We start from the raw sequence: 20894 nt of genomic DNA, 5'->3' as shown, positions 1-20894 counted from the left end.
CATCTCGGATTCGCTCGCAGTGAAAAGGGGGTTCTTACTAAAGGATCGATCTTCATGGCTCTGAAGTCCACAGACGATCCAACTTCACACAAACGTTCACGTAAACATGACAAAAAAAAAAAAGCAGACAAATCTAGACTGTGCTTTGTATTTAAACCGATGTCACATTACGTGACCTTTCTGTCATGGGGGATGTCACATTAGCCAGTCGTGCTCACGGCACCGTGTCAAATTACACGACCGGGAAATCGCAGCTCATGCCTGCCTAAGGTCAAGTCATCTCTGGTGGAGGATCGCAGGAATCGTCGGGTAGATGGGTCCTGTCATCGGATTGGCTGGCCCAGCACTGACTCGGCTGTGGAATGGCCAATAGGAGGAGGCAGCATGATGGCCGAGGTCTCCAGGACTCTGAACAAATCCAAATCCTATGATGTGACATCATCTACTGTTGAATTCTGCTCTGCACTTGTAAATTTTCTATTGTATTAATGTACTGTATTGAGGATGACTTGTGTTCTGTTCTGTGTATTGTTTTGTATTTACCCCTTTGTTTTGACACCCACTGCACGCCCAACCTACATGGAAAGGGGTCTCTCTTTGAACTGCTTTTCCCAAGGTTTCTTGCATTGTTTTTTTTGGGAGTTTTTCATGTAATAATAATTATTCTTTGCATTTATATAGCGCTTACTACTCAAAGCGCTCAGCAATTGCAGGTTAAGGGCCCAACAGAGCAGAGTCCCTACTGGCATTTACGGGATTCGAACCGGCAACCTTCCGATTTGCCAGTGCAGATCTCTAGCCTCAGAGCCACCACTCTGCCACTGTCTTCTTAGAGAGTCAAGGCTGGGGGGCTGTCAGAGGGACGGGCCTGTTAAAGCCCATTGCGGCACTTCTTGTGTGATTTTGGGCTACTCTACAAAAATAAATTGCATTGTATTGTGTATTTATCAACTGAGCACTTATGCGACCTTTTTGTCACGGGGGATGTCACATTAGCCAGTCGTGCTCACGGCACCGCGTCAAATTACACGACCGGGAAATCGCAGCTCACACTGGCCTAAGGTCAAGTCATCTCTGGTGGAGGATCGCAGGAATTGTCAGGTAGAGGGCTCCTGTCATCGGATTGGCTGTCCCAGCACTGACACGGCTGTGGAATGGCCAATAGGAGGAGGCAGCATGATGGCCGAGGTCTCCAGGACTCTGAACAAATCCAAATCCTATGATGTGACATCATCTACTGTTGAATTCTGTTCTGTACTTGTAATATTTCTATTGTATTAATGTACTGTATTGAGGATGACTTGTGTTCTGTTCGGTTTATTGTATTGTAATAATAATAATAATACATTTTATTTATATAGTGCCTTTCCCATGCTCAAGGCACTTAAATTTGTCATGAGAGTATTTTAGCATGATACTGGGCAATACTTATCTGAATAGCAGTGTAGAAGCAGCACAGCACAGCGGAACCGGTAGGACAGGCGGGTGTGGTAGCATAGGTGAGCGGCGATAGCAAAGCAGCAGAAAGCATAGCAGGAGGAGGTAGCAGGATTTGGATGTTCCAATACACAGCCACAAGGAGTAACGCTTGGTAATTTCAGGCGTGATCGCCCCAGAGCCAAAAGCCAGGTTAATATGAAAATCAGATCAGTTTCCAGTCGTAGAGTACTGTAAGATGAAACGGGAGCAGATCAGCGTAGCGAATTTAATATAATCACAGAGACAGATAATCCCAAGGACCTAGATTGCCAGGTACAAAGAAATGTTCGTAGGTTCTCGTCCCGTGATCCACAGACTCAGCTGTTCCCAGTCAAAGTAGAGTCCATAAAATCTGTAAATATTAAGCCAGATCCATACAATTCGAGTCGGGCTGTATCCACGAACTATACGTACAATACACTTGTATTCACACCTTTGTACAAGAGAGTCCTGCTGCAGGCAAGACAGTCTGAAGCCTCACACTGATTCAGTGACCTCAGACACTCTGAGGCCCATAAGATGACGCCCCTTATCAGCGGCATCTATTTGACTCCACCCACTTTCCAAGAGCCACTCCCCATGCTTTGCTGCTGTACTGACGCCTATATCACACGTCCATCATATTGATTTCAATTCCTTTTAGTTCCTCCTACAGTTATTTTTTTTCATAAGTCAATGTAACTTTTTTGCATGGAAAAACTTCAATTGAATGAATCATTTTTCAACTGTGGCGGACGGCCCGGGACGCCCAAAGAGGAGAAGGATGGGGAAGGCAGGTTGCTGTGGGACACTGCCTCCTCCAAGACGCCAGATGGCGATTTCCCTGCAGCATAGCGGTGCCCTGGATTCCCACAGGGCACCATGGGATTTGGAGTTTGGCTTCTCAGCCCTGCTGGATAACGTGGGTGCCCGCCAGGAGACGCTGCAGGGGGACTTGGAGACTCGTATCTTTTCCATAGCCGGAAGTACTATCGAGTTACGGTGTACTATCGAGTTCCAAAGCCGGAAGAGCCGGAGTTGGGAGGTAGAGGACAGAGCTTGCTGGGAGGTGTGGTAGGAGAGATTTGTGGTGGTTAATTGCATTTATTATTATTGGTATTGCCTGTGTATGGTGGCGGAGCTGCTTCAGGGCACTATAACAGAAAGAAGAATAATTAAATAACTTCTTGGTGATTTTACCGTGTTCAGTGTGTCTGTCTGTTGGGTTGAAAGGGGCAACAGTGACCCCTAGCGTCTTACACAAGGTAAAGCAACACATTGCATTAAAAATGTCTACTGAATCCAGTGAGTAAATGATTTAATTGTGCAGTTATACAACAGGTAAAAAATAGACGTTGTCAAGATTCTCACATGAATAACAAGGAGGATCCGGGCCTCATAGTGTCTGAACTGCTCGGTTCTGTCAGAGGCCTAAAACTGTTCTGACTGCCTCTGGATGCTTTTCCCCTTTTTTTTTTTTTTTTTTTTGACACCCAACCAACCTGGAATGGGGTCTCTCTTTGAACCGCCTTTCCTAAGGGGTGGGGGGTTTCCTCGTCTTCTTAGAGAATCAAGGCTGGGGGGCTGTCAGTAGGCAGAGCCTGTTAAAGCCCATTGTGGCACTTCTGTGTGATTTTGGGCTACACAAAAATAAATTGTATTGTATTGTACTGTAAGTGGCCGACAGGCAGGAGTATCCCAGCCAAGCTTCACTCTGTCATGCCTGCAGTACTGGCAGCCATTAACCAACAGCTGGGGTACTAAATCCAGTTTTCATATGGTGTGGGTCAACATACCTGTGCATAAAACAGAGCAGGTTTTTGCTAACAAAAAAAAAGTCCATTTGCAGCCATGTCTGGTTCTCTGACTGTATGTAATTGGAAAGATTGACTGCACTCATCTCAGCTTTCAAATCCCGGCTGAAGACTCACTATTTCAGTTTAGCACACCCTGACTAGAGCTGTTGATTAACTGTACACACTGCATCTCTGTGGTTAGTCATTAGCACTAAAACAGAAGTAACATGATAGTTAGAATTTATTACTAACAATTGTAGCGATTGACCACACTCATCTCAGCTTTCAAATCCCGGCTGAAGACTCACCACTTCAGTTTAGCACACCCTGACTAGAGCTGCTGATTAACTGTAAACACTCTGTATCTCTGTTGTTAGTCATTAGCACTAAAACAGAAGTAACATGATAGTTAGAATTTGTTACTAACCCTCACCTGTTCTGTTTCTCATCTTGGTACTCAAATGTACCCACGGCCCACCTGCCAAGTTGTTCTGCCTGCCTAAGGTAAAGTCATCTCTGATGGAGGATCACAGGAATCGTGGGGTAGATGGGTCCTTTCATCAGATTGGCTGTTTCAGCTGTGAAATGGCCAATAGGGAGAGGCAACTTGATGGCTGAGGTCTCCAGGACTCTGAACAAATCCTATTATGGGATATCATCTCCTGTTAAATTCTGCTCTATACTTGTAATATTTCTATTGTATTGAGGATGACTCGTGTTCTCTTCTGTCTATTGTGTTGTATTGACCCCCCCTTCTTTTTGACACCCACTGCACGCCCAACCTACCCAGAAAGGGTACAAAATAAAATTGTATTGTATTGTATTGTGTATTCTGTGGTGGGTTGGCACCCTACCTGGGATTGGTTCCTGCCTTGCACCCTGTGTTGGCTGGGATTGGCTCCAGCAGAACCCCGTGACCCTGTGTTAGGATATAGCGGGTTGGACAATGGATGGATGGATGTATTGTGTATTTATCGACTGAGCACAGATCTTTAGGTGCAGTCGTGCCCGCCCCCTTATTCTGATAGCCAATAGCGTGCTGCCTGACAAAGCCGGAGATGTACGAAGGGTCAGCAGCAATCTCTACCCTTATTTCATTTGTCTATTCTGATAGGGTATGTAAAATACAAGACAACAAAAAGAAGAGCAACTCCTCCATTTGTGAGGTCCACGGACCCCATGTTACCTGCGGAGCCGCTGCTATGCAAAGGGTTAATAGCTGTGGTGTATTCAGCCACACTTGTGACTTTTTCTCCCCATTCTGAATTAACAGGTAAAACACGAGTCACCAGAAGGACAGGCATCTCTTCTGCTGGCGAGGATCAAAACACGTGGCTCCTTTAGCCTGTCACATTAGACAACATTTCCACTCATCTTCATTTACATTTGTGGCCAAACGTTTGGAGAATGACCCAAGTGTTGGTTTTCACCAAGTTTGCTGCTTCAGTGTTTTCAGATCTTTTTGTCAGATGTTTCTGTGGTGTACTGACGTAGAATTACAAGCAGTTCAGAAGTTTCAAAGGCTTTTACTGACAATGACGTGAAGTTTATGCGCAAAGTCCATATTTGCAGTGTTGATCCTCCTTTCTTTTTCAAGACCTCTGCAATTCGCCCTTGCAATCAAGTTCTGGGCCAAATCCTGACTGATGACAGGCCATAATCAGTGCTTGGAGTTTGTCAAAATTGGTGGGTTTTTGTTTGTCCACCCACCTCTCAAGGAGGTTCGCCCCCTCATCGCTTCGCTCACCAACCCCCTAGGGCTACGCGCCGGCCGCTTCGTGGCTCTGCCACTCGTGTTGTGAAGAGGGGTGCTGAACGCAGCCTAAGGATACAGGGCTGCTCCTCCGAAACCCCCTCCTCTTAAACGGTGACACAATGGGAAACAAATGGTTTTTTATTACCTCCTCTTTGCTCGATCAGCTGCTGGCTTGCTGCTGCTGCCGTGTCAACATTCGAACATCTAAAAGCCTGTACAGCAGCTGTCCTACACTTTGTCTTTTATTTCCAGCACTGGTTAAATCTCTTGGCACAAAGTCTCATCTCGCGGGATGTGAGCTCTTGATATTTTTTAGTTTATACTTTAAACACAGAATAAGAATCTGAAAATCTAACAACATCACATTAAATTTCGATAAATTCTGAAAAGAATGATACCAAACATATATATGTAGGTTTTTAAATAAGTGTGACAAGAAAACGTGACATAAAATTGTTGCACTTTTAGGCTTAGGATTTTATATATAGAGAGTAGATTACTTCATTTCTGGCTGACACCTTCATCCAAGGCAACTTAAAACATTTAAGATACAATTGGTTTTATTTCTTTTGTTCTTTTCAATTCGAGCCCAGGCAGGTGAAGTGATTGCTCAGGGTCACACAGCATCAGCAGCAAGACCTGAACCAAAACCTCAGCAGTTTAAAGTCTTGTCCAACCACGCCACGCTGTCGGAGTCATGAACCCATGCATGCTGGGATTGACTAAAGACATGCAGTGAACAGATAATTTAACAAAATGTACTCACATTAAGAACGAGTAAATTCTTTTTCCTGCCATCGCGCACCATTGGGGCATTCTTCATGTCGTACTTCCGGATGTCCACCTCCATCTGGATCTCTTCTAGGTGCAGGAGGAGCTGGAAGCGCTCTCCATAATTTTCCATGGTTAAGGTGGCATTGAGCAGCTCCCTGCACAAAGGCACAGAAAGTCTCATGTTAAGGGTCATTATGTGGGCTCTGAATTTTGTAATTACGGTTTTCCCGAGTCAGACGTGGGGTGAGATAATAATCCGCTTTACAGTGTAAAGCCCGAATGGTACTCGGGACCGCTCTCTGCTGCCATCTAGTGGATAAAACATCATCATTAACGTGGTAACAAGGTTTCTGTAGGAGGTACCTGTGGAAGGTTCATTACTAACCCTCATGGGGCAACGGCACAGCGCCAGTGTGTATGTCCTCATTTGAACCTCACTCTATTTTTCCCCATAGGATTGTAGCACTGCCACATACATTGGTTTACTGGTTTGTCTTTTGTCTTTCTATGTGCACCCTGTCTCTGTCTGAGCACTTCTACAGTACAGTGTAAGATGGGCGGTTCGGATATACATCAATAGGGAGGACCTTTGTGACCTATGGGTCTGCTGCTGCGATTTCCAGGAGGGTGCCATGGAAACAGACATGGATATACAGGTGCATCTCAATAAATTAGAATATCATCGAAAAGTTAACTTATTTCAGTAATTCAGTTCAAAAAAGTCAAACTCATACATTCTATAGATTCGTTACACACAGAGTGATATATTTCAAGTGTTTATTTCTTTTCATTTTGCCGATTATGGCTTACAGGTAATGAAAACTCAAAAATCAGCGTCTTAGAAAATTAAAATATTACAGAAGACCAATAAAAAAAAAAGATTTTTTAATACAGAATACGGGGCTCCGCCACCCTGCTCGCTTCACTTGACGACCCCCGGGTTTGGTTACCTGGAAATAATTTAAAGAGATTGTTTTTTTCATGCGAATTGTTACATATGCATTATGTTCACGTTTACGTTAAAACTTAAATATTTGGAAATAACTTTACGTTAACGCATTGAATTTTGATTCCTCATTTGGTCTTACATTGTGACAATGCAACGTATAACTGCCCGTGAGTGAATATAATTTCTCTCTCTCTTACAATTAAACCGACTTTTTTGAATGTTTGTCCCTGTGATTTGTTAATTGTCATTGCAAAAGCTATTCTAATAGGAAACTGTACACGGTTTAATACGAATGGCATATCAAGATCTTCGTTTGTGTCTAATGTTTTTTCGCGGAATATGTCCTACATTACCTTTCTTTACGAATGTTAAAATTTTACATGTCAGAATTGTTTGACCACTTTTGAATACAACTAATCTTGTCCAATTGCATACATCCTTCTTTCAACAGTAATTCAGCCAGTGGGGGACCGGACGGTGTTAACGGTTATAGATATTCTTCATGATATTTTAAGTTAATGTTTCCATTTTCCGCACCATCACCACCAACTGTTTCAGCAGAGTCTATTGATACACGTTTAACCAATTTGTCGTGAAACCGATCAACGATTTTTGCGTTAATTCATTTGACTTCAGACTAGGATTGCCTGTGTACTCGTTTTTTCTGTTGCTAATCCTTCAGGATAAAATTCTTCAATTAGATTTTTACATAGTAATGGGGAGATTTGGAATTTTAAAGTTGCCAATGTCTAGTGGCCAGTTTGCAAAATCATCCGAATTTTGATTTGTTCGCATAATTTGTTTTAATTTGAATTGTTGGAACAAGGACCATAAAGGCCCACTCTTTTAGACAAGCATCGTAAATCTGCCTTCGGCCTCCTTTCTTGACTACTGGTAGAACTTGTCTAAAGTCACCTCCCAGTATAAAGGTTTTACCCGCAAACGGTTGTTCAGATCCAAAAATGTCCCGAAACATTTTGTCAATTACATTTAATAAATTTAACTTAAATAAATTTAAATAAATAAATTTGTGAATTTCCCCTTGGGATTAATAAAGTATCTATCTAATTACGGTTTGTGGGATTATTGACGCTTCGTCCCAAACAAATATTTCGTTCTGTTGCATTTCTTGTTTCATTTTCTTTTTCCATTTCAATGGTTAGGGTTAGGGTTAGGGTTTAAAGTTAGGTTAAACGTTTTGTGAGCTGTTTTCTCACCGTATGGAAGGAGAACTTCCTGCCCATGCTATCGATGCAATGTTTTTGCAGTAATGGACTAAACATTTATACAAAAATGTTTTTCCAGTCCATCTATGAAGAATAACCGCTGCTTAATTTCTCCGAGAAGACTTTTTTGAATTTTAAAATTAAAACTGATCTTTGATCCTAGTTTAATTGGGAGTACATTTCCTGATATAATTTTTTATGGTCTTCCACAGTTAAATTTTCGTCTGCTGTTATCTCTTTCGTTACCTCGGATTCGTTAATTTCTTGTGGAAGTCCAAATTGCTGCATCGTTAAATCGTCTGCTTCTAACAATTCTTTGATGATCGCAAGAGTCGTTTGTTCATTCGATTTAAGGATTATGGTCCTTTAAATGCTTCCCATAATTGTAAAGCATCAACTTCACCCGTCATAATTAAGTACACAAAGAAGCGTCTTAATTTGTCTTAAACTATCCTGTTTCGCTATCTGGGAAAAGCAAAGGAAAGACTAAAGGTGGTATTTTATTTGACAGAAATGACGAAGTGTGCTTTGATATACACGAATATCTGCTCTATCTTTGATATCTCTGTCTTTCAAAATTATTATCGTTGACAATTTGCCACATATTGGTTTATTATAAACGTGACTGTGATCTTTCGGATTCATACAGAAATCCAAGAAAATGTCTTTGTCCGTGTTTTGCAGTGTCACACACGTGCACATGGGAGGCAGCTAAAGGGCTTGAGTGAGGGCAATTCCGAATCAGACTGGGATGTGGCAGAGTGCACGGACTCTTTTTCCCGCTTTCCTGCAGACCACTCACGGGAGATTCCATCTGGCCCTATTGACGTCACTTCCGGGTCTGGACCTTTAGAGGAAGGTCTTGCCGGCTCCGGCCCCCTTAATGTCACGTCCAGGCTCGAGCCTATGGCTGAAGACCTTTATGAGCCCGACCTCCTTCACCTCACTTCCTGTCTTCCCCTTTAAAAGCCTCCACCTTTCCCCTACTCCCTCAGTTCTGTTTTGGACTCTGATTTGTACACACCAGTACTACTATCTTTTGTTTGCAATTTTGCAACCAGGAAACCAATTATATGGGCAGCTGCCCCAAACCTTACTATGACTTGTGGTCAAGTTTGTGACAGCAGATTTGGACATACGGATTTGTATCCATTATTGGCTGTAGAATTTCTATTATGTCCGATCGTTTAACTGTAATTGTTCTCTGTGATCATAAATATACACCTGACCGAATTGTGGTTTGTTTGAAATTAACCTTGTCGTAGCTTAATTGTTGCGGGACTACAGATTCTCATAGAGTATGGTCCATTATTGTGTATATCTACATTTTGTGCATTGAATGATGCAAACATGAAAAGATTATCGTAGATGCGTGTTTTATCTTGGTACAGCAATACATTGTTCTACTTTCCCCTATTGTATTATTAATATGTAGTCTTAGAATGCCTAATCTCACAGATTTACCACCTGTTTATAAGGTATTATTGTATATAACTTATCCTCACCTTCCCTTCTATATCTATAACCTCAGGCAATTAGGTGTAGTAAAAAGACAAGCAGAAGTTAAGTTACAATTTAAACAATGTATTATTGATAATACAGTGATCCCTCGCTATATCGCGCTTCGCCTTTCGCGGCTTCACTCCATCGCGGATTTTATATGTAAGCATATTTAAATATATATCGCGGATTTTTCGCTGCTTCGCGGGTTTATGCGGACAATGGGTCTTTTAATTTCTGGTACATGCTTCCTCAGTTGGTTTGCCAAGTTGATTTCATACAAGGGACGCTATTGGCAGATGGCTGAGAAGCTACCTAACTTACTTTCTCTCTCTCTCTCTTGCGCTGACGTAGGGGGGTGTGAGCAGGGGGGCTGTTCGCACACCTAGACGATAGGGACGTTGCTACCTTCTGTGTGCAGCTGCTTCCTGAAGGACATGCTGCACGGTGCTTCGCATACTTAAAAGCTCGAAGGGCACGTATTGATTTTTGCTTAAAAAACAAACTCTGTCTCTCTCTCTTTGTCTGCTCCTGACGGAGGGGGTGTGAGCTGCCGCCTTCAACAGCTTTGTGCCGCGGTGCTTCGCATACTTAAAAGGCAAACAGCCCTATTGATTTGTTTGCTTTTGTCTTTCTCTATCTCTATGACATGATCTGCTCCTGACACGCACTCCTTTGAAAAGGAAGATATGTTTGCATTCTTTTAATTGGGAGACAGAACTGTCATCTCTGTCTTGTCATGGAGCACAGTTTAAACTTTTGAAAAAGAGACAAATGTTTGTTTGCAGTGTTTGAATAACGTTCCTGTCTCTCTACAACTTCCTGTGTTTCTGCGCAAATCTGTGACCCAAGCATGACAATATAAAAATAACCATATAAACATATGGTTTCTACTTCGCGGATTTTCTTATTTCGCAGGTGGCTCTGGAACACAACCCCCGCGATGGAGGAGGGATTACTGTATTCATAAATAATAACAATATGAAAAGTACATTTGAATATTGGCAACCATACAACCTGATAAATGGTGATGTGTAGTTTCAGGCGGCACACAGACTTGTAGTTATTTAAAATGTCTCTAGTTAAGGTATCATTTGTGCTCAGCTTTCAGCCACATGTCTGTTCAATATGGCTGAAGCCAAGCTGTGCTCTCCATTGTGTTGTCCTTTCAGTTCATGGTGTGATGGTCTTCATCATCACAGGTTAGCAAGAGAGAGTGTGTGAGGTTAAACAAGTAAATTTATAGATGTTCTGTCCAACCCCTACAACCAACAGGGCGTCGTAGTACTTAAAGGCCTCTGAGACAAGCCAATTCCAAACAAGCATACCTCAGGCCAATGGGGGAGTAGAACATTTTAACACCTGCCATCCCCCATCCCCCAAAATCTCAATTTTTTTACTTTTAATAAATTTGCAAAAACCTCAAGTAAACTTTTTTCACGTTGTCATTATGGGGTGTTGTGTGTAGAATTCTGAGGAAAAAAAGAATTCAATCCATTTTGGAATAAGGCTGTAACATAACAAAATGTGGAAAAAGTGATGCACTGGGAATACTTTCCAGATCCACTGTATAAGTAGCCATTTTTCTGAACTAAGACATAGAAGTAAGTGCTCACCTCACTTTTGCCATTTCATCCCGAAGATCTGTTTTCACAGGATTGGGATTTTCCAGACCACAAGTCACTAACTTCTTTAATGTACCAGAGTATTTGTAGTCTGCTAAAGAGACAACCAGTTTCAAGCCATCAGGTGCATTTCTGGAAAGGGAGAAACACAAATGACATCAGACATTTCTTTCAATTGCAATCACACTTTGGCAGGACAGTGCTGTGAATTGACCTCTGAAGACCCTAAAAGGTGGTGTAGTTACTGTCCTGAGAGAATAAAATCATTCTTCAATGGGTCCAGCCCTTCACCATCACAGCTAGCCTCTCTGTCTGCAAGTTGAGGAGATTCTGGAATCCCAACTGCCATTCTCTACCCTGCACGGCCTTCCCCTACAATGAGAATCACATCTGTGGTCTCCAGTCCCCTTCCACTTCCTGGACTGTGTGTGTCTGCTGATCTGGAAAAAACAGATGGAATCGGCCCCAGAGTGATGAAAAAAAAAAAAAAAAAAAAAAAATCGGTGGAGTCCTCCAGCACCTCAAGACTTTGTACATCATGTAGACCTTTGAGAGGCTGGTTCTGAAAGCACTATGACCCTTGCTTATCAGGCACAGATAGGTAGGTGTAGAGGATGCACTGATTTACAAGGTCCACAGGGTTTACTCTCACTTGGACAAAAGTCGGCACCACAGTCAGCATCAAGTTCCTTAATATTAGCTTTAACATCATTTCTGCCTCATCTGCTGGGGAAAAAGCCAGAGATGCGCCCAAAATCTCCTACATCATGGACTATCTGACCAAGAGACAGTAATTTGTGAGACTGAGGGACTGTACCTCAGGGAGCTGTAATGTCTTCCTTCCTGTCCACCAAGACACAACAGATATCCAGCACAATACCAGCGCTTGCCATCTGCAGAAACTTTCATTTGACTCCTCCATCATAGGCTGCATTAATAATGGAGATGAGTCAGAGTACAAGAAGTTTGTGGAGGACTTCATCTTGTGGTGCAGGGAGAACAACTTGAAAGTCAAGATCATCAAGACAAAAGAGCTGGTGGTGGACTTCCAGCGTGCCAAGAAGCCTCCAAGATCAGTCATCATTCACAGGGAGGATGTGAGGACCTTGGGGTTCACATGAACAACAAACTGGACTGATGTGACAACACAGTAGTGCTAGACAAGAAGAGTCGGAGCAGACTGGACCCCCTAAAGAGACTCAGGACATTTGATGTTGCAGCAAGCTGCTGAAAATGTTCCACCAGTCCATAGTAGCCAGTGTGGTGTTCAACCCCGCATTCTCCTGGGGAAGCAAAGTGAGCTCAAAAAGACACAGAAAGCCTGCTCCATCACAGGGTGAACCCTGGACTTACTGGAAGCTGTGGTGGAAATGAGGATGATAGCAAAACTGGATGTCATCATGAAAAATCCCCTCCAGGAAATTTAAAGCTTCCTCCTGGTGTCTCTCTTGGAGCTCTTTTAGCCACAGGATCCTTTCACCATGATGTACTAAGAGGAGACGTTCAGCCACACATGAATACCGAGGAAAGGCACTGAAGGTGCACATCGGGCAAGAGATAGCAAACATCCATCCATCCATTTTCCAACCCGCTGAATCCGAACACAGGGTCACGGGGGTCTGCTGGAGCCAATCCCAGCCAACACAGGGCACAAGGCAGGAACCAATCCTGGGCAGGGTGCCAACCCACCACTGGATAGCAAACATTTTTAAATTATTTTATTAGATGCCTTTAACAGGTGCTGTGGCTAGTAATAAATGTAGAATAAGGTAGCTAAATGTGCATTGGTGACACTGAAGAGGCTTTATATAGTAAAGATTTTAAATCATTATAATAATAAACAAACAAAATTCCGACCATTATGTTTCATTTGCATTAATGAGAATTGTCTTTGCGTTAAACAAAAGTTAGTGCTCACAGGTTTAGGAGCGTTTTAGGACCAGGATCAGAGAAGTGTTTAGAAAAAAATGGCTCTGTGTCTCATATGCATGTCTGAGGATCACAATCCAAGCTCTTCCCAGATGTGTGATACCATCCCGGGCCGAGAGGGGGTGCTGCCGCTAACGGTGTTGCCGTTTTCTTCCTCCACAGCCTTGTCAAACCTCCCAGTTGATGGCAACTGACCCCGCCCCTTCTGGTCCTGGAGCATCAAATATGACGTCTGCTTGGAAGGAGGCGCCATTGATCGTGGAAACGACCTGAGGGAAGGAGCTCCAAGGCAGAAGACCCAAGGCATAGATGCCACTCGACTACGTGGCATTTACTTTTGTTGTATTTCCTCACGCCTTTGAGTGTGGTTCTCGTTTGGACCTGATCAGTAAACGGGGAGGGCCATGTTGGCACCCCAAAATCTTCCCGTTTCTTTGACCCTCCTTCACTCAGATGACCACATCTGTTAATCAAAAGGCGGAGAGGCGGGACAGATAAAACTGTCTCAGACTATGTGGTCAGCCGGGGTGGGTGTTTAAAAGTTACTAAGCAAGATAACCAACTTATGAAAAGGCTGATCTGCAAGATTTCACAGCTTTGAAAAGCACGTCTGGAGTAACACAATGCGAAAACCAATTAAACGTCAGCCTTCATCTTCGAAGAAGATCCTTTTTCAAATAAATTCGAATTATACTCTGCAAGGGCCATGGAGGACAGATGGGTATCCTGGCCATGATAGAGACTGACATAATGGAAGGACTGCAAGAATGGAGACACAACCTGGCCAGAATGTCTTGTAATCTTCATCCCGGCTGGGATTGAGGAATAAGGTATGAACAGTAGAACACTCCAGACGAGAACAGGCCATTCAGCCCAACAAAGCTCGCCAGTCCTATCCACTTATTTCTTCCAAAAAAACCATCAAGTCGAGTTTGGAAAGCCCCCAATGTCTTACTGTCTACCACACTACCTGGTCGCTTATTCCAAGTGTCTGTCGTTCTTTGAGTAAAGAAAAACTTGCGAATGTTTGCGTGAAATTTCCCCTTAAGTTTCCAACTGTGTCCCCGTGTTCTTGATGAAGTCATTTTAACGTCATTGTCTCGATCCACTGGACTAATTCCCTTCATAATTTTAAACACTTCACTCAGGTCTCCTCTTCATCTTCTTCTCCTTAAACTGTAAAGGCTCAGCTCTTTTAATCTTTCCTCATAACTCATCCCCTGTAGTCCTCTAATCAGCCTTATCGCTCTTCTCTGGACCTTTTCTTGTGCTGTTATGTTCTCTTTGTAGCCTGGAGACCAAAACTGCACATAGTACTCCAGATGAGGCCTCACCAGTGTGTTATAAAGTTTGAGCAGAACCTTCTTGGACTTATACTGCACACATCAAGGCGCTATATAACCTGACATTCTGTTAGTCTTCTGTATGGACTGGGTAAATGTGGATACCAGGAGTAGTTCATAACCCTCTTGGCTAATCCCAATTAGGACACCCGGCAGGGTTGCTTGGGACCCTGTCGGGGTCATTGGGTGCCACTAGACGGCGCTGCCAGGAAAGAACAACACTGGTCTCCGCGTGACCTGAAAATGCTCCCGTCGTGCAGTGAAGCGATACCAGAAGCATTCCCGGGTCAGGAGCCAAAAGAGTCAGAGTGGGGACGCAGCAAATGTAACTCACCCGGAGGACATATTTGTATTGTGGTATTTTTGGCAGTGTACACTAGAAAGGAGGCTGGCGAAAATTAAAATCTGTTGTTTTTAAACCTCCTGTGGTGGGTTGGCACCCTGCCTGGGATTGGTTCCTGCCTTGTGCCCTGTGTTGGCAGGGATTGGCTCCAGCAGACCCCCTTGACCCTGTGTTCGGATTCAGCGGGTTGGAAAGTGGATGGATGGATGGATGTTTTTAAACCCGGGGCTGTGTTGGGTGACATGGTGTCTAAGGTTTGGGACTCAGTGGCACCCCCTTGTGATTACAACTTGAATAGTGAAGTTTGATCTGATAGCTCAATTGAGATCGCAGTTCAGAGCGTCTCACGTGATTAACTTCCACTATGACAGAGTGCTGATTGCCATACAGATGAGTGCAGACAGATGCAACCTAATAAACAAAACATGAATGCCAGCTACATGCCAACTTCATTTTGTTTACAGGGCAGGACATTCGAGAATCGCTCAGCTCACGACTACCAAGTGCTGAACCAATTTGCAAGACCCTCTCGGAAAAAGACGCCCTTTTTTTTTGCAGAAAACACGTAGTAACTGTGCCATGCCTCAGATGGCATTACTGAACACACCAGTCCTTATGGAGACACAGCTGGAGCTCTCTTACCTCTCGGGTGGCACGCCATCCTCCAGGGTGAATGTGAGCGGCTTGCGGGTCACCTCTTGGTAGGGTCGGTACGGGGCTTTGGGGGCCAGCTCCTTAGCAAGTTGGCTACGGCCGATCCCTGCGATCCAGCGGACGAGATAGAAAGTCTCCTCAATCCCGCTGGAGGAGGAGCTGAACTCGAAGACCACAGTGATGGGGTAGTAGCCATAGAAGTTTGAAGAAAAGTTGACTTGGATCTCATAGGAGCCATCTGAAACACAGAAGATACGTCACTGTGGAAAGGCAACTCACTCAAGAACTTCTACCACCCATCCGATGGCAGTCTCAGAGTGGACATGTTTTTGCAAGTCACCTTGGGTTAAAGGGGTGGCTTTTTTTGGAGGAGACCATCAGACACCAGGGCAGTTTTAACAGCAATTCTGATGAATCGATCAAAGGCAGTTTGCTTTTTTATATACAGGTGCTGGTCATAAAATTAGAATATCATGACAAAGTTGATTTATTTCAGTAATTCCATTCAAAAAGTGAAACTTGTATATTAGATTCATTCATTACACAGACTGATGTATTTCAAATGTTTATTTCTTTTAATGTTGATGATTATAACTGACAACTAATGAAAGTCCCAAATTCAGTATCTCGGAAAATTAGAATATCAATGAAGACCAATGCAAAAAATGGATTTTTAGAAATGTTGGCCAACTGAAAGGTATGAACATGAAAAGTATGAGCATGTACAGCACTCAATATTTAGTTCTGGCTCCTTTGGCCTGGATTACTGCAGCAATGCGGCGTGGCATGCAGTCGATCAGTCTGTGGCACTGCTGAGGTGTTATGAGAGCCCATGTTGCTCTGATAGTGGCCTTCAGCTCTTCTGAATTGTTGGCTCTGGCGTATTATTGATTTTCTATGGGGTTAAGGTCAGGCAAGTTTGCTGGCCAATCAAGAACAGGGATACCATGGTCCTTAAACCAGGTACTGGTAGCTTTGGCACTGTGTGCAGGTGCCAGGTCCTGTTGGAAAATGAAATCTGCATCTCCAGAAAGTTCGTCAGCAGCAGGAAGCATGAAGTGCTCTAAAACTTCCTGGTAGACGGCTGTGTTGACCTTGGACCTCAGAAAACACAATGGACCAACACCAGCAGATGACATAGCACCCCAAACCATCACTGACTATGGAAACTTTATACTGGACCTCACGCAACGTGGATTCTGTGCCTCTCCTCTCTTCCTCCAGACTCTGGGACCTTGATTTCCAAAGGAAATGCAAAATTTACTTTCATCAGAGAACATAACTTTGGACCACTCAGCAGCAGTCCAAAGGCGAGACGCTTCTGACGCTGTTTCTAGTTCAAGAGTGGCTTGACACAAGGAATGCGACAGCTGAAACCCATGTCTTGCATACGTCTGTGTGTGGTGGTTCTTGAAGCACTGACTCCAGCTGCAGTCCACTCTTTGTGAATCTCCCCCACATTTTTGAATGGGTTTTGTTTCCCAATCCTCTCCAGGGTGCGGTTATCCCTATTGCTTGTCCACTTTTTTCTACCACATCTTGTCCTTCCCTTCGCCTCTCTATTAATGTGCTTGGACACAGAGCTCTGTGAACAGCCAGCCTCTTTAGCAATGACCTTTTGTGTCTTGCCGTCCTTGTGCAAGGTGTCAATGGTCGTCTTCTGGACAACTGTCAAGTCAGCAGTCTTCCCCATGATTGTGTAGCCTACAGAACTCGACTGAGAGACCATTTAAAGGCTTTTGAGTTAATTAGCTGATTAGAGTGTGGCACCAGGTGTCTTCAATATTGAACCTTTTCATAATATTCTAATTTTCCGAGATACTGAATTTGGGACTTTCATTAGTTGTCAGTTATAATCATCAACATTAAAAGAAATAAACATTTGAAATACGTCAGTCTGTGTGTAATGAATGAATCTAATACAGTAATCCCTCGCTACTTCACGGTTCACTTTTCGCGGATTTTATATGTAAGCATATCTAAATTCATAACGCGGATTTTTCACTGCTTCGCGGGTTTCTGCAGACAATGGGTCTTTTTACTTGCTTCCTCAGTTGGTTTGCCCAGTTGATTTCATACAAGAGATACTATTGGCGGATGGCTGAGAAGCTACCCAATCAGAGCACGCAGTTAAGTTCCTGTGTGCTGCTGATTGGCTCAGTGACGGAGTGTTGCATTAACCAGGAAGTCTCATCTCACTCATTCATCATCAACGTGCTAATGCTTCAGGGGCCGTGTCCAAGCACCAACAGAAGATGCAAATGATTGCAGAAAAGGTAAAAGTTTTGGATATGTTGAAGGAAGGGAACAGCTACACCGCTGCAGGACACCATTACAGCATCAATGAGTCCACGATTCTTTTTATTTAAAAAGAAGGAAAAGCATATAAGATCTACGGCCGCAGTGTCCTTTAACCAGGGTGCAAAACGAGTTGCAAGTGGACGTGATAAGGCGGTAGTCTGGATGGAATCTGCTTTAGGAATCTTTGCAACAAGGTCGACGACGTCATGACCGCCTACAAGCTGCTACGTGTACTACGCCATACAGTAAGTGTAAACTTACCTACCGAATTCATATTGCTTAGCAGTTGTCCCTGTTATTAAGAGAGTAAATGGTGGGTTGTAAACAATACAGGGAGGGTTTAAAAACGTCCAAATACACGTTAAATAATTAAATATAGTGTCCCTACTTTGCGGAAATTCAGTTATCGCGATTGGCCTTGGAACCTATCTCCCATGATAAGTGAGGGATTACTGTATTGCTAATGATGGCCACCACCTTGAAAACACAGTGGAAAAAATCTATTTTGTACTAGGGGGCTCTGCCCCCTGCTCGCTTCGCTCGCCAACCCCTGGTGTTGTGAATTTACAAAGAGCGTGATGTATGAATGAGATATAGCATAGTGTGAAGGTGTAGATGACGCATATAGGAAGCAAATAAAGTTGTCTATGTCCAAAAACGGGCTCAGAGAGGTAGATGCCAACTTTGTCTATGGTTTGTCCTTGTGATTTGTTGATGGTCATGTTAATAACATTGTGTGTCATGGTGTTGACGACTAAACGTGTGCCATTGCATAAACCCTGTTTAGTGTTAAGGTTTCTTAATAGCATGATTATTGTTCCATTTTTAAGGCTAAGATTGTGTTGTGGTAATCCGGCTGGGTTAATAGTGTTCAAATATTCTAAGGGGAAATTAAGATGGTCATTGTCGTCATCAAAGTCAAGTTTGTCAGAGTTTAGAAAGAGCCGTACCTCTCCAGGAAGTAATGAAATGACCTGGTTACTAATGTGATCAACAATAATATTTTTTGGACATAATATAGTTTGTTGTGTTAAAAGGGGTATTTGGTGTAATGAGATTGTTGTTCCAAATATCTCCGTAACTCTTTTGAAAGCAATGCTAATTGTCTGCGTATTTTAAGGTGGACTGAAGAATAGCCGAGCGAATGACATGTGAAACAATAGCTAAGCACTGTGTAAAATCTCCTCCTAATAAAAAGTACCTTTCTTCCAAAAGGAATGTCATTATTCATGAACGTTTGTAGAAGTTTATGAATGGTGTTGAGTAAGTGACTGGATGCCATTAGATGCAAAAGCAAATGAACTATTGTAGGATCTTACACAGTTTATAAAGTTTTTACTTTCAGGCACATCGTTAGTTAGAAGCTTCTGTAGATATTCAGGATATGAATGTAAAGGAGGCAGTCAAATTTGACCCTTTTGACAACAACGTGTAAATTCATTATTTGTATTGCCAGTTGTTTCTTTAGGGAAGTTAAGTGAATGACAATGATTGCAAATGACATTCATTAATTCCAATGAATTTTAATGAATAGTGGACTCATTATTGAAGGCGTTGTCAGCCAACTGGCGTAAGCGTTTAGCAGGTGTCTCTGGCGTTGATGTCCGCGACGGGCATGTTTTGCTTGTGGCGTTTGAGTGCCGTGTTGTTGCATGTCCATTATTTGTGACGCGCTATTTTTTTTTTTTTCATTGATTCGCCTCCGATTTGCCAAAAGTCCGTTTCAGTCTACGTCGTGCATTGTTTGTATCGAGCCTTGTCTGTTTTTGTATGTCGGTCAGTTGAGCTTTCTGCTTTTGGAGGCTTGCTTGCTTGTTTTCTGGCAGTTCATATGCGCTTTTTACACGTCTCCGTTCATTTATTCTGTCTCTTCGCTCCCTTTTTTGTATGTCTGAGACGCGAGCTCTTTCGGTTTGAAATCGTGCTTGTTTCGATGCAGCACTTTGAGACGCGCGCTGTATGCGTCTACGTTCATTGTGTCTGTCCATTTGGGTACGTCTCTGTAACGGGGTTACTTGAGCTTTGCGTTTTTTGATCCGAGACATTTTTTCTCTCGGAGTTTCCGAAGCGCGTTGTATGCGCCGCCGTGTATTTTGTTGTTTCATTCGTGTTCGTGTGTTTGGTCCCGTTATCCGATCTGAATCGTTTTGTACCCGTGAGCGTGTATTCATGACTTGTTTGTTCCTCAGCGTGCGAAATATGGATAAGTAATAAGGAGGATCGCACTCACTGTTAATATGTAGCCTTTTCTGCAGTTGAACGGTTAATAGTGCTTTATTGTAAGGAGATCCACCTATGCTGACACCTATGCTGCCTAGTGTGAAGGTGTTGAGATGACGTATGTTTAATATGGACGTTTCCTTTAGAAATGTGGCTTTGGGTGTCACTTCTTATTGATTTGGGGGGGGGGGGGGAGGATTGTTGTTGCGCGAGCGTCTTCTTTCTTTTTGTGTTCCAGGGGCTTGTTGAATCCCCCTCTTTGTGTGTGTCCCGTCCGTTGCTTGTAGGGTGTGTGGGGTGGTTTTTTGTTCTTTTTTTTTTTGTGTTCCATTGCCTTTTTAAATCCCCCTCTTGGTGTGTGTCCCATCCGGTGCCTGTGTGGGGGGGGGGGGATGGGTGCCTTGCTGTTGTTCGCGAGCGTCTTCTTTTTTTTTGTGTGCTAGTTTCGTTTGCAATCGGTTTCGTGCGGCGCCTGCTTTTGACTTCTTTTTTCTCTGCCTTTTCCTTTTTTCTGTGGTCTTGTCCGCCTCTCGCGGCCCCTCATTTCTTGTGGCGCCTGCGCAGTACGTCTTTTTGCGGCTACGGCCCATGGCCGGATGTCCCTGCGTCCATCCGGTTTAGCATTCTCGGTTAGTAATATGGATCCCCTTTGTTGTGTCGTAATAAAATGTATTGTTATCTTGTAGCGTTTTTTGTAGAATAAATGTTTGACAGGTGCTACTTCTTTTTGGCTCATTACTCTGTATTTGTAGCTAGAGATTCACAAAGGGAGAAAATGAGTCCCTATTCTTAAAATAGTTTTTTATTCGCACGCTTTCGAGAACCTGCCAGGTGTCATCATCAATGGAAAATGATTAGACATACAGGAATCAAAGGCAACGTATACAGTGGGTACAGAAAAGAATCCCCCCCTTCAAAATATTCCCATTTTTTTTGCTTTACAGACTTAAGTGAAAACACACAAACTAATATTTTTTCCAGCTTTACTTACTCAATGCAATCTGTAATATCCAAGTGAAA

At 43.2% G+C, this 20894-nt stretch overlaps 1 protein-coding gene across 1 annotated transcript in view; it reads right to left on the bottom strand.

The window, feature by feature from the left end:
• LOC114647653 (putative helicase MOV-10) overlaps positions 1-20894 on the bottom strand; it is a 160150-nt gene that overhangs the window by 83489 nt on the left and 55767 nt on the right. Inside the window, exons 6-8 of the mRNA XM_051924409.1 lie at positions 15342-15591; positions 11076-11216; positions 5777-5939 (exon numbers count right to left, since the gene is read on the bottom strand). Coding sequence (XP_051780369.1) covers positions 5777-5939; positions 11076-11216; positions 15342-15591 — 554 coding nt within the window. The remainder of the gene's footprint in view (positions 1-5776; positions 5940-11075; positions 11217-15341; positions 15592-20894) is intronic.

Source organism: Erpetoichthys calabaricus, chromosome 3, assembly GCF_900747795.2.
Source record: "Erpetoichthys calabaricus chromosome 3, fErpCal1.3, whole genome shotgun sequence".
In the NCBI taxonomy this organism is placed as follows: Eukaryota; Metazoa; Chordata; class Cladistia; order Polypteriformes; family Polypteridae; genus Erpetoichthys; species Erpetoichthys calabaricus.
Note: the sequence above shows the minus strand (reverse complement) of the source record. Positions and strands in the feature narration are given on the sequence as shown.